The sequence below is a fragment of the Heterocephalus glaber genome, unplaced genomic scaffold (assembly GCF_053883595.1).
Source record: "Heterocephalus glaber isolate CG9 unplaced genomic scaffold, H.glaber_assembly_v1.0 deba00001472, whole genome shotgun sequence".
Lineage (NCBI taxonomy): Eukaryota > Metazoa > Chordata > Mammalia > Rodentia > Bathyergidae > Heterocephalus > Heterocephalus glaber.
The window spans coordinates 57695039-57720928 of NW_028258315.1; the positions used below are offsets into that span (position 1 = coordinate 57695039).

A 25890-nucleotide genomic window follows, 5' to 3' on the forward strand; every position below is an offset into this window, starting at 1 on the left:
GACAATAAACACAACCAAACACATGCTCTTCTTTCCATCAAAACTGCTTCTTTCACTGACTTTTCCACTTCAGCCTGTTCTTCCAAGCCCCTAAATCCAAATCTGTGTAATCACCATAATTCTTTCCATTCTACCCCTTTCCACTCTTCCTCAATAACACTGCCACTAGATACCCAGTCATAAATCCTAAAGCAGCATGCTTTTTTTCTCCTACATCCATCCGTGCCTAGTCTGGGGACCTGGGTCCTAGACCAAGCGTGCTGGAATATCATTCTGGACAATGGTTTCCTCATTCAAACAAGGTAGTTGAAATGTAGGATCCCTCAGATCCCTCCCATACTTGTACCTTTTCTAGTACCATTCACTTAATCCAGGCCCTTGACACTTCATGTACATGTGCCTTTAACAAAGATGACTTTAGAAAAGTAGTACATTTTTACTGCTAAAAGTTTGAAAGTTGCCATAAAGTATAAAAAAAGTATCAATCACAGAATCACAGGAAGTCACTAAGAACTTATTTTCTGTACATATTTTTCCATGCACTTTTTCTAAATGCTCATAGGTTACCGGACATTATGTTAAGTATCTAACACTCTCAATCTAGTCCTGACACTTACGCTTCCTGGTTGCCCCTGTTATTCTCACTGTACAGGTGGAGAGACTAAAGCAGAGGACAAAGTAAGCCAGCTGAGAACACACAGCTCATAAGTGAAGGGTAGTAAAAATTCAGCTCAGGGCTAACCAGGCAGCCTACCAGTTATCCTGATGCAGGAATCCCAATCCACTCCTCTCCACCTGCAAAACTGAAGGTGTACTGCATATGTCAGAACCTCACTTCACTTATTCTAAGCATTTCTTTGTCATCATCTTTGTGGCTAAATATTCTTCACTGTAGGGAACCCTTGTTTTATTGTTCATTTCCCAGCTGTCAGACCTAAATTTACAGGTCCCTTCTTTAATCAAAAGTGGCTGTTTTGCAAACTACCTTTCCTCCTGATGTTCCTCAGGTTCCAGGTGGTATGGAATTATTTTATTAGAAACATATGACTAGACTGCTTTAAAAAGTTTAATCTAGAAATATTTGTCTGTTCAAAACAATAATTAGCCACACTTTGTAAAATGATAGAAAACACCCCCTCTGAGAGGCAAACCTTAGATTTTCCCAAATTCCACTAATACTCACTGGTTTCAAGTTTTATATTCAGTTCTCTAGATTGGAAATGAACATCTTGTTAAATCTTATTTTTACTATACTTGCCTGTAGCTAATATGAAGAGCAACTGGTTCCAACTGATATCATCAAATCAAGTACTGTCTGCTTTTATTTCCATATCTGGTTGCCTGAATAAAGGTACAAACCTAATTTCCCCATCTCTGAAACTATAATCATTCCACACTCTTAATCATTTTGCAAGTAGAAACTCTAAACTCACAAACATAGATGTGAATTCAGCAAGGAATTTGTAAACAACAACAAGGTTATCACGGGGCTTACAACTAGATTACAAAGAAAAGGTTTGGGTCCTGCAGAAAGAACCAGCAGTGTTGTAAAGGTTATCAGGGTTACACAGTACCCCTTAACTTGAAATGTCAAGTCCTGATAATGCTACCGTTTTCTTCTGGCCGTGATTACAAAAGTCTTTTCAGTTAAACCACTTTCTAGCTTCTCAACTCAGCTTTCACTTTGAAAAGTGAAGATCTGAATGAATTAATAAAAATAGAGGCAACTGATTACTTTTAAGTCAATGAAAAAAGAGCGATGCATGGAGGGTACTATGTGGGAAGCATAGTCATGGTCAGTGCTTCGAGGGACTTGACAATTAGTCATTTCCCTTGGGCTGTTCTCTGACAGGTAAGAGTCAAACTCAAGAGCACAACCAAGGTCAGCTTCACCACAGAAATAAACATAAGTTAGCAGGTAAATTTAGTGCATTAAATTTCATATACTACTGAGTGGAAATTACTTGCAAATTACTTGCTATTCACTTATTTATTAATACAAAAATTAGAGAATCTGTGATTATAAATAAGTGAATTCATTAATTACGAGTGAAACCTAGTCTGGTTTCATTGAACACTGAAAAAGAGGAGCAGGTCCCATCAACAGTGTATGTATTTGTGTCCAAATAATTAAGAATTTCAGCACTCTATAATTGGGTGATCCTGTCATATATCCTTAATTTGAATTCTGGAGTCTCTAGCATTCATTAAAAAAATAAAACAAAAACCACCAAAATTTCATGTGCAAGGCTCTGATTTTAATCCAAGTAATTTGAATCTTTTCTCTGCCTGAAGCACAATGCCTTCCCTGCCATTAAAAATAGAAGCCACAGATGTTTCCCTTTAAGAAATCAGTGAGCACTGTCATTTGGTTATGCAGAGATGAGTTTTAGAAAAGGAGTTCACCTAGCTGTTCCAAGGAGGAGAAGCCTTCTAGACTCTCCTGTTTGTTCCTCGATGTTCTGCAGAGGCTGTCAATCTAGAGCAGTTGGGGGACTAACTTGTCTGGTTTCCATTGTTCTTGACATCTTAACCAGCTGATCTTGCAAATAATCTGACTGATGGAAATTCTGCTGTTCTATGGCTCAGAGTTATATATGGAGTGGGATGGGATGGTGACAAAGCAGGAGGCAGGAGTTTCTCTGAATCAGCTCTGCTCTGGCTGCCTTGGGCACTTTGTCAATTCACTCCTATCCTGGTGGTGGAGCCCCCCTCACTCTAGAATTCTATCATCTGCATAGTTCAGACTAATAGCTCTTAGGAGGTAAATTTGATTTGGAAGCCTATTGCACCTTACATTGTCCTTACAAGTACAAGCTTTCAATAGTCCTATATTGATTTTGAATCTGATTTCAGACTCACCAATAGATTTGAAGGGAAAGTAGCTAATTAGAAAATTGATGGGACTCGTCTAATAAAGCAGCCCTGCTGTGTTGTTGCAACCAGCAGGTATTGGGAGAAGTTCAAATGGCATCAAGAGGGCTGGGTAATTGAGAAAATGTCAATAATGTTAGTCTGTGATATAGGGTGTAACTAGCTTCCTGTGGCTTGGCTCTGGTTGGAGATTGAAGCTGTGGTGTCACTCTTAAAGGGAACCCAAAAGCATAATCACAGGTTCCTAATGCAAGCAAAAGTCAAAGGAAAACTTTTGTGTCATGAGTTTTTCAAGGTATCTGTCAAATGGACCTTGGATTATGCCGACAGCCTCAGTGAAGAAAAAAGAGTAGCCCAAGTCCCAGTGTAAAATGCACAACACTATATTCAGGTGATTAAATTGTGCTCAAGTGAACCAAATATGAGAAGCTGATAGCATCTGGACATTGTGTATAGGTATTTGTGTTTGTTCAGGACTGGCTAGATAGCTCCCTGCACTGCTATTTGTATAGTACTAGACTTCATGAAGTAGAAAGGGGAACTGCTCGTGGAGTTTCCTTTCCTCTGCAAGCCTTTCCAAAGTAGCAAGGGTTACCTGTCTTCTGGAGCTCCTGCAAACCCAGAGCTCTTCCCTGTGAAGAGTTTCTGAACCTGTTCTGTCAACCTGCTAAAGCAGGTCCAGTCATCGCATTTCAGCAACAAAGCATGAAGGTTTTAGTCTTAGTTCTGCATCTGGCAACTAAAGTGACCTTCGCCGTGGTATTGCTCCACCTTCTGTGTCCTGCTTTGGAAATGGGGATAAGGAGTGAATTAATTAATACATGTAAAGTGCATGGCATAGTGCTGGTATGTAGTAAGTGCTCAGTAAATTTTATTTTAATCATGATTAGGATTAAATGCATTGTGTTTGAATGAAGACACCCTGATAATTTCCCTAGGTCCTCAAAGCAAGACCAAAATTGCAGTGCTATCAGAATCCTCAAGAATGCAGAGGCAGCATTCTTGAGGATTCTGAATCAGCTCAGGGCAGGAGATATAGAGACACCAAATATTCCAGATACTAAGAAAGGAAAAGGAGCATAAGACATGGAAAGTACAATTTGTTGAGAATCTTAATTAAAATTAACATTATAAACAATTCGGAAAGGAACATTTAGACAAGAGTAGCCTGAAAGGTCCATAAAACTCTCCTTATTGCTTGGCCTGGATGGAATCTGAACAGCTCGGATCTGGCAGAGCATCAGCCATTCATAGCCCCCAGCCTCTGCTGCTTAAGCATGGCCTATGGTCCTGCCTCAGTCTCTGTAGCTCGAATAATAACTCACAGGGCAATAGAGCTTCCCAGAAGACAGGTGTAGAGCCAGTCCTAGAGTTGGGTTCCACAGCTACCTTGTAGGTGGGTGACTGGGCATTTATTTTCTTATGTGTATAGTGAAAAGCCATGTTTATGCAGTTACACAAGATAATGTAGGCCAGTGTGCCAAGCACAGTGCTTGGCCACCCAATGAGAGAGTCCCTCCTTCTAAGTTTGTGTCCCATCTGGAAGACCTATCATGAGGCAGAATATATGCATGGAAGGGTGGTGTGGGCGCCGATAAGGGTGGCCATGAATGAAAGCACAGTGGCAATTCCCTGCTCCTGGCTCTTGGGGACGGAATCTGAAAGCTCCCCATTATTTTTCCATTAGAGCAGTGGCTTAACTGCAAGGCTAATGTAGTCCTACCCCGCTACTGAGAACTGACCCACTAAGCTGACTCTAAACAGCCTTGAAACCACAGGAGCCCGGGCAAGAGGAAGTGGCTTAACCTAACCAACAATGTTTACCTACCTGAAATCCCCTGTTTGCAAAGAAAAACCCAAAATCACAAGCTAGGATAGTCTGAGGTAGGGGAAGTGGGGTTTTCATGCTAATGGATCCCCCCTTTATACTTCTCTAACAAGTTTTGCTGCTATGTTGACTCAGAGGCTCTTATCTCTTACCTCAGAAAAGCTTTCAAATTCACGAAATTCTTTTTTGAAGATCTCTAGAGAAAACTCAGATAGGCCCTTTTACCATATTTCCCTGTCTTCTTTTTCCTGGCTTGCCCTCTGCTTTACCACCGATTTAAGAAGAAAAAGCTGGTGGAACAGACGGAGGAGACAGACAGAAATACAGGCACAGAAGTGGGAAGAGGACGAGGGCAGGGGCTCCAGGACCTCTGGAGCTGTGCAGGCTGCGTGTGAAATGAAAAGGGGGCTCTGTCTCTTGGTTTCCCAGATCACTCCAACTCCCCCTCCCAGCTTTTGATTTCATGGACTCAAGACAGAGTTACCAGGCTTCCTCACCTGCTGGTCACGAATGTCAGCTGAAACGAAGGAAAAAGGCATGGGAGTTTCCTTGGAGTGACGATACTTCCACTCCAGCCCAAATCCCTACATGCCATCATCACGTTGTGCCTCATTTTATTTTCCTTGGGTCCTAACAGAGTCTAGATGTCACTCTGACAGCCCCTCACCCCAGCTCAAACCATGACAAGAGAGCAAAGGCCTGGATTCGCAATGAATAACCTGTCTTGTTCCTGAAATGAGATGCCCCCAAAGACAGGTGGCACTCAGTCAGCTACAATCTCATGCTTGAGCGAGGTGAAGACTAGGTAAATCTTATCTTACTCCATGGGGGCAAGTGCCACACGTCTCATGCTTAAAGAAAACTTTATAAAAAATACCTTCTACTTGATGCCTTATAGCATTGCCATACTGGTCCTGGCCGTAGATACTGCTTCTAAATACTGTTCAGAGCAAAACTTAAGATCTGTGTGAGGGGCAGTTTTCGTGATTGTGGGTAGGACTCATCACTGAGAATCATGTCTGAGCCTGACCAAGGACACAGCTGGAAATAAATGTAGTCAGCAGTCTCTTTTCCACGGGGAAGGTTGAACTGTGGGGAAATCCATTTTCATAATTGCTTGTTTCACACTTGGCATTTGAACTTCAGGGAGGGGAGAGAAGATATAAGCTTGAACAAACATAAAGCTTCACTAAGGCTTGAGTCAGGAAATGAAAGGTTTCAGTAACAGGAAATAAGAAAGATAAAGAAACAGAAGAATCTGGAAGTTAAGAAACTTTGAAAAAGAAAAAGTCTCGTGAAAATTGGGAAGTGCTACTCTTAAGACAGAAACCACCTGATGAAGGGCAGTTGATAACAGCACTGATAAAGTAAAACTGCTACTTCCATTTGGAGGGAAAAAAAATCATTCTCTGGATGTCTTAGAATAGGAAGGGCATTCTAAGGCATAGTTCAGGGCCAGCGCCCTCTGTGCCTCCTGGCTGACTAGGGACCTTGCCATCCAGAGCAGGAAGCAACCATATATGCCCCCTCCCCATCTCATTAACCAAACTTACCTTTATCTCATTGGTTATGAAGTGATCTCGGACTATCATGGGTTAATTTAGTTAATTGAATCTATTCTAATTTGTTAATTGGCTCATATGTCAGCTATCTGAGAAAATTATACATTAATAGCCACTTCCTGGCTGTTTGACAACTACTGAGACATTTACTATCTCTGGGCCTTCATTTCCTTACTTTAATTAAAATAAAGGGGGTAGACTTAATATGTGTAAGGAAGGGGTTATATTTGAGTTGTACCTGGGAAAGAAAATGGGAGCGGAGGGCTCCAGGGTGCCATTTATAAGGCAAGGTAGGAGAGGAGGAAGAGTGTTAAAAGGAAATGAATGTTTAGCGGCAAAATTGCCTGATAGACTCCAAGCTGATCATAATTATTGCTGCATCCTCAAGGGATAAGGAAGAGTCATGCAAAATGTCCCCAAGAGGCTTGGACTTCCTATTATGTTTATTAGTCATCTTGATGAAAATGGAAAGTCTGCATTGATTAAAATCACTAATGATCCTAAACTGAATAGAGGAGTAAATTCCAGAAAGAATGAATTTATAAGGTAAGTACTAATATTAATCAGGTCATCTTCATGAAATGGGTGGCAGTAAATGAAATGGGATTTGCCATAATAATGGCAGTGAGGTACACCTGGGGGGAAACTATAATGAGCCCAGACCCTAACTAGGAAGCTGTTATTTAGGAAATAATAATGGTGAGAGAGCTCTGAAGGGGAGAATGAATAATAAATTTAAAACAAGCTTACAATAAACTCTCATGATCAATCGTAACTTTATTCTCAGCACTTTTGGGGCACAGTTGGAAGCAACTGGAGCATGTGGCACTCACATTTTACAGGTGAGGAAACTGAGGCCCAGAGAGGTTGTGTGCCAGGCTAGATCTAGCTGGCAATTCCCTGTCATTCTGGTCACTACTCTATCCCCTGCAGTAGTGTCAGAAGATCATCACTTCCTAGGATGACCTAAACTTAGCCTCAGACTCCTTTTCAACACTACTATAAGTGGTTTCTGATAATTGGGCTCAGAAAATACTCTCTTTTCCCATCTCCAAATTGGGTCACAGAGTTAGATATTAGCAGAGCTGTGGCTAAAACCTAGATCTCTTGATGCATAATGTTTCTTTCTCAACTTGTAAGTTCTAACTTTACAGTCAACTGACTCTAACTTCAAAAGTCAAGTACTAAGAGAGCATAATGACTCCTTAGCCAGGATTCTGACCTTGATGCCCAGCATGTTGGTTTGAGGGCCCTTGAGCAGCATTTTTTTTTTTTTTGAGCAGCTTTTTAAAAATCTCTGAAGCCATGTATATAGTAATGTTACAAAGATACTTAGAAATATCAGTAGGGGCTAATGAATTTTATTTACTTGAGAAATAATGTAAAACATTTTTTAAAAGGAATCCATCAAATGGAAGTAACAAAAAATAGGCTTCTACCATAGACATTTGACAAAGTTAATAATCTTGTTAAAAATTCCCTGAGACTGATGAATGTTTCTTCTATTATTTTTCCCTTTTGGAACCCAGAGTGATTTTTTTCTGTGCAAACTAAGCAGCTTTGAGGAAGGGCCTCTGTGTGCATAGTCGATTTTGTAAGTGTTAGGGCATCATCCTGGGGAGGAGAGGAAGGTGGGGAAGATTCAGCAGAATTATGAAGTAGGTGAATTTGGCCCATTCTCAGTTCCTTTTACCCTACTTTTGGTTCCTTCAGGAAGACTCTATACTGCTCCTGTCAGTCCCCCTGTGTGATGTCAGGGCCATCCCATAAGGCTGTGTTGGTTGTGCATTGCACAATAAGAGGGGGTGCTATTATCCTGTGAGAAATCAGCAATGACCTCCCTGCAGACTTCATTTCTCAGGCCTCTCATCATTCCCCATCTTTGATGGAAATTTACCTGATAATGTATCAGATCTGACATACCCCCATAGGCTAATGGTTCATTGACTAAGAAGTTCTTGAAGATTTACCCAAAGCCTAAGTAAATGAATTATATCATGGAAAATTCTAACATGTGCCTGAAAGAAATCTCTCCTTAACTATATGTTGTGGTTTGTGTCCAGATGTCTTCCCAAAGCCTCATGGGGTCATAGGTGGAGTTTTTCAGAAGTTGAATCCAGAGTGTGTGATGCTGGAATAAAGTTCATGATGGTGGGATCAAGGATCCATTATTACTAAGTTAGTCCACTGATTGGTTTGGCATAGTTCTGAGTGTGGATAATGGGAAGGGTCACTCTGGGAGTGAGTGCTACCCCCACCCCAATGGTAGAATATAAGGCACAGAAAGAGGACAGCTTGCTGTCGCTTGCTGCTACTTTGATACTTCACTGCTTTGCTGCCTTCTGCCTGCCATAAATTGTTTCTTCTCTGCAACGCCCATCTGCCATGCAACCCTGCCTTGGAGCCAGCTAACTATGGACTAAAACCTCTACAAACTGTGAGCTACAAGCAAACTTTTCTCCTTTAACTTTGAGTGTTGAGTATTTTGTCTCAGCAACAAGAAAATGTAACTAAGATAATTTATTCTTCAAATAGTCATGAAAAACCCCATAAATTAATGAGAGCTGATGTGCCCAGCTGTAATCACAAGGTTAGCTATCAGGGATCTCTTGAATAAGTCTTTAATTTGCTCAGAACCTTGAAGCTTGAAGGATCCTATCACACCATGCAAAGTGCCAAGAGATTAGGTACCAGTGGCAGAAAACCTAGGGCTGAGTCCCATCTCTGGCACTTGTTGGCCATGCAGTTATACAAATTATCTAAACTTTCCAAGCCAATTTCCTCATCTGCAAAATAGGTTTGTCGATAGAATTAACTCAGAAAATGCATGAGAATGATCACAATTCTTGGAAATAACTACCCACACCTGTGATCTGCTATCTTTGTTCTATTTCACAGTAACATAGGCTGGAGTTTCCTCCTTTATCCTGGAAATGAAAGCTGGAAGAGAGAAATGATTTGTCCAGGAATATACCATTAATATGTGCCAATGGTGTACATTAAGCCTGAGATTTTCATGTAAGACTTTAGTGTTCTTTCCACCTCTCTGCTCTTATGGACTTAGTGAATCATTTGACCTCATATGTCTACATATCTAGGCTGCATGGTTATGGCATACACACAAGAAACTTTATTTGTTTCTGTAACTGTTTCCTCTCATAAAATGCCTGTGTTCTCTTGCCTAAGACACACAGACAATGCCAAACACAGTGTGTGAAAGGTTTTACCTTCAAGGTGCAAGGTCACATCACAACAATCTGACACATGGGAGATCTCAGGCTGCCATCTGCTGCAAGGTGAGACTGGCAGGGTGCCCCTTCATCTTGGGCCAACATCCAATAGCCATTATCCTTCCTGGATCCCACTAACAGATAAAGTATGCATTTTATTTGCCGAGCAAACCACTCAATTTGATTATAAGCAAAAACTGCTACAGAACCAACTTAGAAGCCCAGGAGATGTCCAAACATGGAAATCTCTTGTCAGGAATGTATCTAGGTTTTGTGGGCTTTGAAAATTATCCCATTTTGAAATCTTCTTTGAGAAGAGAAACAAAAGTCTGAATTCAAAGTTAGACGTGGGAAAATTATAGAGATGAAGAGCAGATTGATTGCCAGAGGTCAGGGATAGAGGGGATAGAAAGATATGTGTGTTTATAAAAGGGCAACATGAGGTATCCTTATGGTGATGAACTCTTTTGCGTCTTAGCTGAGGTGATGAATACATGAAGTTAAATGTTTGCTAAGATTCTCCAGAGCCACATCACTGGAAAACTCAACACACAGAGATGAGTACATATAAAATTGATGGACTCTGAGTAAGATTTGTGGATTATCAGTGCCACTTGTCTAGTTATTATATTGTACTACAGTTTTGCAAGATGTTACCCTTGGTAGAAACTAAGCAAGAGGAAGATGGGATCTCTATTTTCTTACAACAGCTTTTGAATCTACAATTATCTTAAATAGTTTAAAACTTTGGATAGCTAAAATTTTCTATGCTGTAGTTCATTCACTCAGGCTTCAAGAAATTCTCTGGCAAGCTGGGCATGGTAGCACATGCCTGTAATCCCAACAGTCAGAAGGTTGAGGCAGGAGAATTACAGTGAGTTTGAGGCCAGCCTGTGTTACATAGTTTAAGACCATCCTGAGTTACATAGTAAGACCCTGTTTCAAAAAACCAAACAAATAAAAAACCCAAAAATTCTCAGGCAGTGACCCATTAGCCCATGGGGATATGTCATATCTGATGCATATCAGGTCAGCTTCCACCAAAGACTTGGAAAGATAGAGCAAAGGCTTGGGAAACAGAAAAAACTAGGAGGAGGGGAAAATAAAAACAAAGAATAGGTACACGGCCTGACCAGTGCTTGTCCTCACAAGAAAGTTGGATGCTTAAGCTTTGTTGGCTTCTTGGCAAATCTACCTGTGGTTGAAAAGATAGTAGACCAATAGAAGATGAGGCAAGCAGACATGCAAAACCATTTCAAGACCCATGAGCAAATGTGTATATTTTCTGGGATTATCTGTTTTCAGAAACTCACCCACATAAATAGGTTGACTCCACTTGCTCCATAGCCCCATGGCTCTACATGCGGTGCTCACAGCTGCTCTCACTTGAATGGAGTACTTAGAAACACCATCAGTTGTGGAGACAAATGCATTGGTTGTTGTCTTTTCCACCTAAAAATTTGCATTATAAGACTCACTAGACAATTTGTGCCAATTATCAGCTTGAAAAGTCTTACTTGACTTACTGTTTAGCAAATATTTTAACATCAATGGTCTAAAATTTTTGGAAGTGTTGGTTTGGTATTCATGAAGTTCCTAAGGTGCTCTTTATCATGAAAGCATCTTATTTCCCCATCAATTTTGAAAGACAGTTTTGCAGGGTACATCAATCTGGGTTGGAGGCTGTTTTCCTTTAGGGCTTGAAATACATCACTCCAAGCTCTTTTTGCCTTGAGGGTTTGCATTGAGAAGTCCGCTGTGATTCTGATGGGCTTTCCTTTGTATGTGATTTGTTTCTTTTCTCTCACTGCTTGTAGAACTTTGTTCTTCTGTTAGGTTTCTGGAATCCTAACTATTTTATGCCTATGTGTAGATTTTTTTTTTTTTGATCAAAGCTAGTTGGAATCCTATATTTTTGTTTGGGACTATATTTCAAAGTTTAATGGACAAATGAAGAGTAAGCATATCTGCCCTTGTTCCCCACCTTAAGGAGAAAGCATTGTATCTTCTTCATTCATATAAGGCGTTTTTCCTGGAAGTATGGAGTGCATGTCTTTAATCTGTTGAGAAGGTTCTGTTCTATGTCTAGTCTCCTGATAGCTTTTACCATAAACAGCTGTGGAATTTAGTCTGATACTTTTTCTCCAACTAGAGACAAGATCATATGGCTTTTTCCTTTCCTCTGTTAAAATGATGACTTTTAGGGGTGGATCTTCCAATGCTGAACCAACACTGCCATCCCTATAATAAAACCACTTTCTACATACTGCCAGATCTGACTTCTAATAGTTTGTTTTGTTAGATTTCTGTCTATGTTCATACTTTTTTCTTCTATTATCTTTATCCAGTTTTGGGATTAGCACAATGTTGATTTCCTAAAATGAGGGGAGAAGTGTTCCTTCTTTATTCTGCTTTAATTGTTTGATATAATTTATCAGTTAAAATGTTTATGAGCCTGCTGTTGTCATATAGGTAGGTTTTCAAGCTAGGAATATACTTTCTTTAATAGGTGCTATTCAAATTTTATATTTCCTCCAGAGTTAGTTTCATTAATTTGTCTTCCAAGGTACTTCTTAGAAGTTGTCAAATTTATTTCAAAACAGATTTTTGAAATATGCTTTCTATATCCTTTTAAATTCTGTAAAATCTGTGGTAATGTCTCCTAGATCTTGATATTGTAATTTTAAAAATGTATAATTGATATTGTGTAACAGGAAGAAAAGGTCTAAAGGAGCAGGGGAAGTGGGAGGGGTAGGGGAAAGGAAAGAAAGGAAAAGAAAAAATATGAGAAAAGGAAAAAAATGGAAACAAAGTCTTTGCAAATGGGGAAGGGTGGAGGGTGTGAAGGGAGGGTAGGGGAAGGGGAAAAAAATAAGAACCAAGACACTCATGTAATGGTACAAGATCCCAATGATGTATGTAAATGTATTTTATACCTAAAATGTACCAATAAACTTAATGGGGGAAAAAATCAATGGGATACAAGATAATTAGCTTATTCCAGACTGCTATCAGTGATGTGTAGGCAGTCGTCTTTCAGAGAGCTCTGTCTTATAATCAAAATATATAAAGTGGTCAATTGTAGGACCTAGATGATCTACTCTGGGCCCAGTTGATGTTTCAGAATCAAAGACTAGAGTAGCCTTTACCAGCACATATGATCTCCTTTACCTTGTTCCTTCATATTCTGAAGTCACATTCCTAAACAGTGTTAAAGTTTCCAGCATATTCAACCGGTGTCAGGAAACTATGTCCTGCTGCCTGATCTTCTATAGGCAATAAACTAAGAATGGCTTATATATTTGTAAAGGCTGGAAAATATAAAAAAGAATATTTCATGTGACATGAAAATTACATAAAATTTAAATTTCAGTATCCATGAATAAAACTTTACCAGAACACAGCCTCATGCATTTGTTTATTATAGCTGCTTTTATTTTACCATGGCAGAGCTTAGTAATTGTGACAGAAACTGTGTGGTCTGCAAAGCATAACATACTGTACTTTCTGTCTAGTTCACAGATCTCTTAAAACAACCATAGCCAGGGGATTGAGGATAGGAAAATGAGGGGCTCATAGGAAAGTAGAAAGAGCAGTGACCTTGAATTAAAGATGGAGAGGCCTGGGGCCTGGGATTTAGCTCAGTGGTGCCACCGCCTGCCTCGCAAGCACAAGGTCCCGAGTTTGATCCCAGGTACCAAAAAAAAAAAAAAAAAGATGGGCAGGCCTGGCTATATCTCCAGTTAACCCCAGGACAAGCTTTTTTACCTTGCTGAGACTCCACTGTCTCATTTATAAAATTGGAATAAGAAGACAAGTTGTGTGTGGTAGATAGGCTGAGGCAGGAGGATCACAAGTTTCATCCCAGTCTGTCTCAAAAAATAAGGGATGGAGATACAGCTAAGTGTGAAGGTTTTTGGTTTAATCACCAGTACCAAAACAAACCCACAACCAAAGGCATGGTTTATTGAGTTAAATGGAATTACTGTTAAGCCCAAAACTAATAAAAATTGCCAATGTTCAGCCATTTTTATCTATATAAGCAATAATTTTGGGTGATTTAATATATACTCAGTAAATAACAATTTGTTGCAGGCCCCTTAGATTTATACTAGATTGTCTAGTGTTAAAATGACATTGTCTTCTCAAAAATGAGTCTTCCTTTTTCTCTTGTCAGTGTCACAGCCATCCAACTAATCTGCTATCCCCTAAACCAGAGATGTGTCCCTGACATATTATATATCTTCTTGATGTGTTTCTCCCCTCCTCACTCCTGCCTCATGACCATTGTCTATTTTGGCTTTTGTTATCTTTTGCTTGGACTATGAGGCTGTGGCAACTAACATATATCTTCACATCTGTGTGGCTTCTCCCCACATATATCCAGCTTTCACACTGCTACCTAAATGATTATTCCCTGCAAATGTTGTCATGTTTCTGTCATGCAAAACCTTTTGGTGCTTCCCATTGTCTATGACCATGGTTTTAAAAAGAGAAACTTTTTTAAAAAAAGATGCCCTACGGAGTCACTCAGGAGAAGTTACAGGGTAAGACAGTTATAATTCCAGTGTTGCTTTTATGTACAAACAAACAGAATTATTGCCACTTGGCTTGAAAAAACATTCTCTCTCAAGCCTTTGAATCATTCCTTTGCTTTATATCCTGCTAGCAAAGTGTGGTGGGTAGACTGGTATAGGTCAGGAACTGTTTATTACTGTTTTTCAATAAGGTAAAAAAAAATAAGATTGAGACTATAATTTAAAAACTTTCAGAGTCTTTTGACGTTGCTATGACATCCAAGCACATGATCCATGAGCTTGTATTTTACATGTCTTTGACTATGTTTGATTTTTCTAGCAAATTATTTTTATTGTATTTTACAAAAACACAAATCTGTGGTAGATTGAAAATTTACAAAAGAAACCCCATCCTTCACTCTATGTATTTCAGAAATTACAGGCTAAGAAAATCCTTTTCTCATTCCTGGTTCCATTCACTTCCTCTCTGTGCAGCCCCCAGAAGGTTGTTTTGCCTGCTTTCTCCTCTGTGCCTGCATTAGCCTGAGTGTCCACTAAACTAGGCCCCTCCACAGCAGATGCAGGGTCTTAGTTATGTATCTCCCACCAAGAAGCCAATTTGTAAATGTTTGTTGAATTGAATTTACTTTGTCTCTTATCAGTAAGACGTGAGTTTGAACCCTGACTTGTCATTTGTATTTGTGTTTTGTTTTGTTTTCTCTAGCTTTGTGACTATGAACAAGTTATTTTCTCTCTTTTGCCTCATTTTCTTGTAAAATGGGAGATGATTATATAATAGAGTTATTATTGGGGTGGAATAAACAGACATAATAAACCTCGACACATAAAATACACAGAATGCTTTTTAACTTGCAAAACTCTAACTCTGGTTAGTGTTAGAGCCTTACCATTCTATTATTACCATGCTAGTCATAGAGCTTTACCATGTTGGTGGTAGAGTTTACCATGTATGAAGCCCTGAATTCAATTCCTAATATCTAGCAAGGCTGGGAAGGGGGTGTTCTGCCCCAACACCATTCCCTGGCATCACCATTCTACTTTCTGCCTACTCTAGGTACCTCATACAAATGGAATCATATAGTATTTATCTTTTTGTGACTCAGTTATTTCACTTAGCGTGATGTCCTCATATTTCATGATGTAGCATGCATTAGAATTGCCTTTTTTTAAAGGCTGAAATATATAAGATTTGGTTTATTTCTGTAAAAAATTATATACTGGATATCATTTTTAAATGCTTCTAAAATTAATATCTATCATCAAATATTGGAATGATCTGAAGAATTACCTGATAATAACCCTTCGTATTGTAAATTTTCACTTCATAATCAAAGCAATGAATTGGAAAGGCAGAAACTGGTTTCTCCCATTGGATGGAGAGACGAGATCCTTCAGTCTCTGCTGTGACATTCATTGGAGGATTTGGTTGATCTAGGTTAGAGAATGAGAGGTCACTAACATTTCTTTAGAACCAGTGGTCAGAGCTGATAATTCCAATCCACTCACACTTCTTAAGGCATCTCTCTAAGACAAATATGCTCCTCTCAGGGTTTGCCATCAAGTCTTAATCAATTGATCTCCAAGCCACAGGAACTTGGTGGCCTACCATAAGACTCCTGTATTATGGTGAAGAGGGACTTCTCTTATAAACTAAAAGATTTCTACTCTAGATGGAATTGCTTCCCCTTTCAGCTTATTACAAGATCACTTCAACATCACTTTAACTTTCTGAGATCAAGCTCAAGATAGACCAGACCATGAAGGGGACACTGCTCTGAACCAATCATCAAGCCCTGCCTGCACAAATCACTTCCCCTTTTTGGGTTTCAGTGTTTTGTTTTGTTCTGAGGATAGAGAAGGATGTGTTAGTTTTCTTGTGCATAAAAGAATAGGCTAAACTAAGTGTCTTTACTTACTACAAAGTTCTTTCCCCTGAGATTTGATTATCTCGTGACTGTGTAAGGTGAGTAGAAAGTATTTCTGGGTGAATGTACTTTGTCTTAGATCTCACAATTAATGAATCACAAGACAAACCTAAGAATAGGGCCTAGGGCCTACTGACTTCAGATTCAGCTATTTCCTAAGAAGAAAACTCTTACCAAGGGTGTACTTATTTTTTTTAGTAATCCTCAGACCTCAAAAAAATGATAAAATAAATTAGTATGTATCAAGTCCTATCTTGTTTTGTATTATTGGTTTCCAAGTCTCTCTCAGCATGTTTTATTGCCTATTTTCATTAAAGTGACATTTTCAGGTTATCTACAAAATACACTATTGAAGAGAATTGAATAACCTCTTTAGTAAGGGTTATGATTCTTTAACAAAAGTTATACTCCATTTAATATCAATATGTCTTAAGCCAAATTATGTCTTTTAAATAATAGTTTAGTGCATTTATTGAGCTCTTTTTTTTTTTTAAAGTTTTTTGAGACAGGGTCTCGCTGTATAGTCCAGGCTGACAGTGAACTAGCTATGTAATCCAGACTGGCCTCAAACTCACGGTGATCCTCCTGCCTTGCCTCCTAAGTGTTGAAATTACAAGTGTGTGCCACCACACCCAGCCTGTATTTATTGAATTCTTATGCCAGGCACTATTTTAAGAACTTTATTAACACACTTAATTCTCACAAAAACCTCATAGGAAGCATTCACTTATCCCTGCTTTTTATATAAGACCAAGCACCAAGGAGTAGTCAGCTTGTCTAAAGTCACTCAGCTGGTCAGTAGAAAAGCCAGGACCTAAGCCAAGGCAGTCTGGCTCCATATCCCATGGTAATTAACCTCCCAACACTGAAGTCTTGGATGCCAATGAATAAGAATGTTATGTGACAGGATTCTGATGAGTTTCATTAATAAAACTATCTAGGATGAGGGGAAACATAATCTGTTTTGAGAACTGAGTAGATGAAACCTTAAATAATATGTTCAGTGCTCAGAACTAGATGCTGAGGGGTACACTGCAACTTGGGAACTTTTACAGCTGGCCTAAAATGGTGAGGGGTGGTAAGAGGAATGCCTGAGGAATGGATTTGGGTGGGGAATTAGCTTGGAGAAGAGAGGCCTTAGAATGAGAACCTTGGTCACTTTTGAACCACTGAGGGACCATCCTGTGGGAAAACAGCCTCATCACAGGACATGACAGAAATCTCACAAAACCAGTCAGAACTGATAAGAGATGGAATGGGCTCTCTGAAGCAGTGAGTTCACTTTTCCTGGTACAGTCTTTCTGAACTGAGAGAAATTTTCTCCTTTAAGGGAAATTTGGCAATGACGGAGATGTATTTTGGTCACTAGTGAGGGTTAATGGGGGTTATACATCACTGGTATCTCATAGTAGTGACAGGTATGGAGGAAAACATCCTGCAGTGTCAAGGATATTTCTATGGCATGAGTTATCCAGTCACAAACTTCACTACCTGTAGTTCTGAAGTTAAGAAACCCTGCTGCAATGCTTTGCCAGCATGGGTTGGATGGTTACTGAATGTCAGAATAATAGTCCTACCCTTTCCAATGCTGAGATTCTGTGATTCAGTTATTTCAGCTTTGGTATAAGTCTGTCTTACCAATGGCTTGTGTATCAAACAGCTGATCAAAGGGCTTGATTGCAGCATGTTTGCTTGAGCCATTAACATGCACTGCAAGCCTGTCACGTGCTTTGCTATGAATGAAAGTCCTTGGGAACCAGCATGCAGTATTTCTGTTGAGTGTATCCTTGCTGTATTTTTGACATTCTTCAGTCCAAGGGCCATACCTAAATTGTAACATTCTTAAGTTTTATAAAGCCAGAGGAAGCATCACATTTGCATAAGTAAAAATAAATACTAACCTATAATAGAGGAAATACTGTGTGTCCTCAGGGGCATCCTTGCCAGCAAGCCAGGTGCAATGAAGAGAAACTTGATATGACTTTAATAAGTCTGTAAAATTACCTGCTGCAGTGTTTGTGGTACAAGTTAAATTCACAATTGAGGTTCCAGGAGATCCTAGGTGGTTGAAAATAAGAACAATAAAACATTGCTTTGATGGCTTCTGGATTTTGTACTTCAAGACCAAAGTGATTGTGAGTATCTTACACAACACCAAAATGTAACTATAATCATCTATTTATAGAAATGTATTTGCAAAGGACCAGCTGGAGGTTTGAAAGTAGAATTACAAAGCCCCAGGTTCTGAGATCAAAGAGGTTTCCAGCTACTTTACTTTGGTTGGGGTTGTGGGGATTGTGTTAGTCAGTAACATATACAAAAGCTCAAGAGCAGTTCAGTGAACCGTCATTTAGCGGTAAGTGTCCAACAACCTCAGCTTCTAACGCCACATTTGTCAATAATGTGAAACCTTAGCCCTACTACTTGTGGATTGCATTTTTTTCTGATGTAAATGGGAAGATTGGTTAAGGTCTCCTGTGCCTCTTTGCATCCCAGAATTGTGCAATTCATTCATTTATATAGAAATGTTTCGAGACTTACATAGACTGATGCTTAGAAGGAAATGGGTTGTAGTAACACTGAAAATAACACCATGACTTTGGAGACTTGAAGCACATTAGCATGTTAAAAATCCCCTCTAATATAAAGTAGTAGGACTCAGAAGTAAATATTGTGATTTTAAATGAAACTCCTTTATGTTTGCTTTTTCTATGATTTCCCAAAATTACGTAAGTGGAAAAAATGGAAAGCCTTGTTTTCATTTCAGTTTCTCTTGGCACTATGTTAACTGCTGCTCTTCAGAACACGGTGGAAACCCTGGCGTTGGTGTGGTTGCTCAAAGAAGGCAAACAAAAAAATATTTTGAGCCTAGGGTCAAAGCATCACCAAAGCAGAAGCCTTGAAAGATGGAAGGGGGCTTTTTAGTTCAGTTTACGGCAGCTGTAGATTTTTCAATATCACTGTTACCCGGTGTCTTTCAAGGGGGAGAGGGAGAAAGTGAAGCAAAAGAGCCTGCTATTATCTGCAAAGAAATTACAGGCTGAAGACTGACTAAAGTCAATTTTCTCGGTACATGTATATGTATATTATATGTACATGTTTTGTTTATATATAGTCATTCCTCCATGTGCTCAGGAGTGGCTCCTGCATACTACGAACCATAGATCTCAAATCTCTTAGATTAAATAATATAGTATTGCATGTAACCTATGTTCTTCCTTCCATATACTTTAAACCACCTCTATATTATTTATAATAATTAATGTAAATATGTGAGTAATGGTTATGTTAGGGAATAGTGACAGAAAAACAACAGTACAAAGGCAATGATTTGTTTTAGAATATTTTTGATCTATAGTCATTTGAATCCATGGACATGGAATTTGTGGTATGGAGGGCCAAATGTGTGTGTGTGCATGTGTGTGTCCCCACACCCTAAATAATCAGAAAATTCATGCCCAAGTTCACTTAGAGTTCATAAATCAGCTTGTCTTGTGTTTTCATCCAAGGAAATTATTTGGTATGAGTTTCCATTTGCTTCAAGACAGAAATAATGACTGTTTCACTAGTGTCAACCTACATTGGAGTACTGAGAAAATAAATAGAATTGCATAAATTCAGTGCTAAGAAGTGCATTATGTAAGCTGGGCCTGGTGGTTCACACCTGTAATCCCAGAACTTGGGAGGCTGAAGCAGGAGGATTGCTGTGAATTTGAGGCCAGCCTGGGCTACATAGTGAGTTCAAGGCCAGCCCACACTACAAAGAAAGTACCTGTCTCAAAAAACAAACAAAAAGTGCACTGGGTATAGATAATCCAGTTCTCTACTACAGAAATGTGGAATAATGATTTAATATAAGGCACCCAATGAACCATATTTATGACTATTCATATGACCTTAAATTAGCCCCTTTACTTGGATCAAGCCCATTTTAAACTGGCAGATATGTGGTCAAAATGATATGTTATAATGAGTAAATGAGAAGAGTTTTACTGCACTGTCACAATTCATGAGGTGCTATGGCTTGAATAAATGTCCCCAAAAGTTCATTTTATTAATGGTTTGGTTCCCCAGCCCATGGCGTGCTATTGGGGAATAGTGGAACTTTTAAGAGTTAGGGCCAGGTGGGAAGTGTTTGGGTCTTTGAGAGTGGGACCTCAAGGGTGTAGTGGGACCCCTGCCCCTTCTTCTCTCTTTTGCCTCTTGGCCATGAGGTTAGCAATTTTCCTCTGCCATATCCTTTCACCACAATGTACTTCCTCACCACGTGGCCTAAAAGTGGTGGGGCCAACTTGCCATGGATGGAGACCTTAAAGGATGAGTCAAAATAAGCTTTCTTTATAAGTTGATTATCTCAGGTATCTGTTAGAGTAACAGAAACTGATTTAACACAGGAGCCATTATATTTTTATTTCGTAATGTGGACGAGAATAATGTGAAAAATATCCATGGGTTAGATGGATGGAGACAGATTGTTATTAGGTGCATTCCCATGTCCCAGGACCTGAAGGCTTGTCTCTCTCTCTTTCTCCCTCCTCTCTCTCTCTCTCTTTCTGTCTGTATCTCTGCCTGTCTCTCTCTCTTTCCTCCTCTCCTCTTCCCTTCACTTCCCTCCTCTTCCCTTCCCTTCCTTTCCCCTCCCCTCAGTCTCCCTCCCTCCCTACATGCGTGTGTGTGTGTGTGTGTGTGTGTGTGTGTGTGTTTCCAGAAGTATCACTAAATCACGAGTTCTAAGTATCAGAAGCACCAACTTTCCACTATGGCCAATGTAGAGACAGCAAGCATTCTTGTAGGGATGTGCCTCATAAAATTGGATGGGTCATAATAATAAGTGAGGACAGTCTTGTGTAGGGTGTAGATGGTATGAAGAAGTACTCACAGGAACTGGTGACTGACTAAAGTAAAACAAATTGTTGCTATTTTATCTACCACTTTGAAAAGTCTAAAATATAAAACCAGACTTTTAGAGGCATGTTTTACCTGGTGGGGCTTTATGTTCAGCAGAAACCCAGCTGCTGGCCAGAAAGGAGTGGTCCCTCCACAGGATGGTACGCACACTTGCTGAAAAGCCTTGATGAAGGGTGGTTTCACATTTGCTTTCAGAGTTTCTGGTTTCATACTAAAAACTCACAAGTCAAAACACATAAGAGAGAAATAGTCTTAACAGAACAATTTTTAATCAAATATTCCTTTACTTTCACTTTTCAAATTACACATCAGTAAAATACAATGACATAGTAGTTTTGGTAGAAAAAATTCAAACCATTCTAATAATTACATCATTCCTCAATGACACATGAATACATTCTCCTTATAAAAACAGAAAATACTGCATGAAGGCTGAAATTTTCTTTGATTCCTGTTTCTAGTGCCAGTCCCCTCTCCAGAATTAACTTTTTGACTGGAAAGTCTCTAGAATTCCATCTTTACTGCAAAACAGTTAATAAAGTCACTTTTCCCTTTGTCTTAATTATGCATCTACTATGCAGCAGGTGCTTTAACAGTCCCGATAGTAAACCTGAGTCTCCAAGAAGTCAGATAATTGGTCCATTCTGCATAGACAGGAAGTGAGTGAACTGAGCTTGTATTTGATTTCTCTGACCCTACATGCTCACACTCCCCATCTTATTGGGCTACTCTCTTGTGTTGTTCTTTCTATTTTAGAAGAAACATAAAACCAGCATTTAATCCACTGTACCTAAAAAGTTACTAATTCTTCTTTCCTAAGGGAAAGAATTGTCCCAAAGATACACTATTGCATGCTGTTGAAACAATGAGCATAGCACTAACAGCTATTTCCACTGAGATACTACTCTATTGATAATATAAGAAGCTCTTTAATAATTTTTTATTTAAAATCTCATTTGTTAAAGAAAATATAATCAAAATGACCATTTGCTCTAATTAACAACTGCTCCTAGAATAAATACTTACATCCTCTTGTTGTGGGGCATTTATTTTCACATGATATTTTACAGTGTCAGTCCTTTGTCCTTGATCAGGATTTGGTTCCCAACATAAAAGAACTTGAGCTAAACCAGTAACTTTAATGGTGAAATTCACAGGTGGGAGAAGTAAAACTGTTGATTTAAAAAAGCAGCAGCATCACAACATTTCACTGTACATAAATAGCACTTTAAAATATTTTAAAATATTTTATTTTGTAGCATACTGTTAGGCTATTAGAATGTACAATACTGAAATAATTTTGGAAGAAGTATAAGATTGCTTTTAACTTATCCTTTTTAACCATGCCAGGGTATTTACCTATAATATTTACATATTTTAATTGAAATATGAACATTTTATTACATCTTTATTTTTTAAGTATAGGTTTCAAAATGAGGGGAATTATCCATTAATGTGCCATGATAGCAATTTATTGGGTTGTGACCAGCATTTTTATTGATATGGAAAAAAAAGTAGAATAGAAAATACCCAAGTGCATCAAACATACCTGCCTCACCAACTTCTTGTTTGTATTACACAACAGTACATATATATGTTTACGTGCAATGGTCTATGTTGTAAAGTGTATATTTTATGAGTGCATCAAAAGTATTTGTGATTGTAATTACTTCAGTAGGCTTTTATACAAAGAGTTTTTTTTCCCTTCATGTACCACTCTGCTTTCAAAATAAAAGCTTTATTTTAATTACAAAATCAGTATTTGATCATTATAAAAATGTATAAAGAGGAGCAAAAAGAAGAAAACGAAACTGTCCTGCAGTCTTACCATTGATAATGACACGATATATTCATTATATTTTTCTGTGTGTATATTTATATAGCTCAAAATTAGTACAGTATCATATACACCATTATTAAACTTCTTTTACTTACCAAGTTGGCAGGATTTTCCACTGATCTTAAAGGGCCTTCCATGAGTCTGCATCCCACTTGCCACATAACACTTTTTAGGGCTCTGTCTGTATTGTACTGTCCATTATGTTAGCCACTAACTACTGTGGCTGTTTAAATGTAAATGCATTTAAATAAAATCAAATGTTCATTACCTCAGTTGTGCTATGCATATTTCAAGTGCTCAATAATGAAACATAGTGGCTACTGCATTCATTGGACAATGCAGTGATGAAATATTGTCTTTATCATAAAAAGTCTATTGGACCATACTAGTTCAGGACCTCATGTCAGTTTAACTTTGTCCTCACATCAGACCCATAAACCAACAAGTTTCAGAACAGATCATACAAGTATTTAATCATTTGTTGTGAAGTTTTCTAACCAATCCCTTGTATGGAAGGGCATCATAAAAGTGGCCACCAATCATAGTGCCTGTACATGCACACTTGAAATTGGATTTCCCAGGGCAGCATAACTTATATCTGCCAACAATTTTTTCTTCAGATGTAACATATTGAAGAATATGTTTTATGATAAGGATGTTCTTTATAAAAAAATTTTCCAAATTGTATGTTTATTTGGGAGAAAATCATGCTATCCTTTTTGTAATACACTAATTTTTTTAGAAAAGAAACATTATTGATTAGAAAGCCCTTACATGTTTTGTCAGGAAATAAGTCTGTTTGCAGAGTCTCCATGGCCCCCAAAAGGATCAGTAAGGCAGGCACCATGATGATCAGAACCTACAGAAAACAAAGGAGATGAAAATCAAATCATCCTGTTTTAATTTCTAAGAAAAAACAACAGTTCCTTTCTAACATAAGATATCAGTATTTGGCTATTTAACAAACATGACATATTCTTCCATATTTGAATACCCAAATGTTGGACTTTGCTCTTCCATTATAGATCTATAGTCTGGGGTTGAGGGTAGTGAAATGTAAATCAGTAATTGTAGACTAGTTAAAAACTGTCCCAGTAAGGTGTATGTGGGACACAGTGGGCGCAAAGAGACTCCTGAAGGGTAAACTACGGTTTGTAACATGATGAAGCAAGACAAGCATTCCTGGGGGAATCCACTTAATGTGCACAGTTGGAAGAGAAGGAAGCAAACAAGAAGAGGATCCACTGGTGCTTAGCAGGAGACCCAAGAGGGCTTTGGAACTGGAAGAGTTCAAGGCACATTTCATCAAAGACAAAAACATTACCATTTGTATTAATGAGTATTTAAATATGAACCATGGACTAACATTGTAGTTTTGTGTGTGTTTAGCATGTACAAGAGTGCGTGTTTGGCACAGGAACTTGCATTTAGTTCCCAGCACGTGCGCATGAATACACGCACACACACACACACACACACAGACACTTGACAAGAAATTTAAATATCTAACAGTTTATAATGTGGGGAGAAGAACCTTTATATTATAAATGTAGCATATTCTGTGTTTGGAAGAACCTGATTTTTTAAGGGAGTCACAGGCCAGATGAGGAGTGCTTTCAAGGAACGTGCAAAGACCAAAATTATAGAAAACATAAAGTCAAATGCTGAAGCCTCACTAATACTTTGTAATACTCAGCTTTGTGTGAAATTTGTTTGTAAAAAAATTGTTATTCTTAGGGCTGGGGATTTAGCTCAGTGGTTCTGGTGCCTGCCTTGCAAGCGCAAGGTCCCAAGTTCGATCCCCAGTACCAAAACAAAACAAAACAAAAAATTGTTATTCTTGATAGTATTTACTCTTATTTGAGCATCTTGTGTTGTCAGTAGGACAACTGATATTGTTACAGATGTATTGTCTATTTGAATAGAAAATATCAATGAGATGTAAAAAAAGTGTCTCAATTTATGGGAAAATGTAATCAAAATTTTTTTGAATTATTAAAAAACAATTTTATTTTCACCAGCTATAAAATCAGAATATGTGGCAAATTATAGGGGAACAGGTCACAAAAGAACAGAAAAAGTTATAGATGTGGACAAAATAAAAATAATATTTATAGTTATTTAAAACTTATTTGGACAGTGGTTCTGCTACCTGCCCTGCAAGTGCAAGGACCCAAGTTCGATCCCCAGTACCAAAAAAAAAAAACCAAAACTTATTTGGACAATGAAAATGAATTGAGAATAGGAAGATGCATGTAATTACTCATTGGGAAAAAGGAAAAATTTCATCCCTTGTTTTATATATCAAAGAGAAGAGTCAAGGATCACTTGCTGGGAACTGTAGTTAAGATAGCTTGAGATTTTCCCTCTGCAAATTTTGTAAGCCACTTTTCATCATAGCTTCACTTGGCTTCCACTGCTGTGAGCCACCCTCACTGTTCCACATATCAGTTTCTTCTGCCCTTATATGAGTGCCTGTCATTTGGTGCATAGCGCATTTGCTTATTACTTGTGAAGGAAATGTCTTCCATGGGCTTATTCCCATTTATAAGGGAAATGAGTCTGAAAAGTTAAATGATTTGCCAAAGAGCAAGCAGCTGGTAATTATTGAACATGGTCCCAAATTTAGAGCTTTTGTAAATGAGGAGAGGAAGATGGGTTGGAGGGATAAGACAGGCAGGGGACAACAAAAAAAAGAATTAAGACATGTTAGGTTACATGTACAAATCCCTCATGATGAATGTGATCATTGTGTACTACAAACATATACTAATAAAAATAAATTTAAAAAATAAAGTTAAACCCACAGTGATGACAAAAACAAATATTCTATTCTGAATTTTTAACAAGTGTGAATTTTATGACTTAAAAGGAAACATTAGTAATAACTAAGCCTAGGAAAAAAAGAAAAAATACCCTTAACAAAAACAAAGATAGTTTCTTCTTCAAATTATGAAAGTGATGTCTTAAAATGTCAGAATTTCCTGAAATAAAATTGAATATGCTCTAGCTGCACTAATTTTCATTAATAAAAATTCTAGGTCAGAAAAAAATGTAAAGTTAATACTCCCTAGTCAGTTTTACTGGTTGGCACAGTAAGAAGTATGTTAGAATCATACTTGCAAAAATAGAAAGTGTTTGTTTATCCTTTACAATTAAATTGTTGAAGTAAATAATGAAACTAT

General features: G+C 38.3%; 1 protein-coding gene across 1 annotated transcript in view; it reads right to left on the minus strand.

Moving 5' to 3' along the window:
- The window catches only part of Il5ra (interleukin 5 receptor subunit alpha), a 36952-nt gene extending 13389 nt beyond the window's left edge, over positions 1 to 23563 (minus strand). Inside the window, exons 1-7 of the mRNA XM_004854224.4 lie at positions 23480 to 23563; positions 21892 to 22037; positions 20938 to 21076; positions 17859 to 18015; positions 17596 to 17783; positions 15321 to 15463; positions 10808 to 10946 (exon numbers count right to left, since the gene is read on the minus strand). Of these exons, the coding sequence (XP_004854281.1) occupies positions 10808 to 10946; positions 15321 to 15463; positions 17596 to 17783; positions 17859 to 18015; positions 20938 to 21076; positions 21892 to 22037; positions 23480 to 23552 (985 nt within the window). The 5' untranslated portion in view covers positions 23553 to 23563. The remainder of the gene's footprint in view (positions 1 to 10807; positions 10947 to 15320; positions 15464 to 17595; positions 17784 to 17858; positions 18016 to 20937; positions 21077 to 21891; positions 22038 to 23479) is intronic.
- Between the last annotated feature and the right edge of the window lie 2327 nt (positions 23564 to 25890).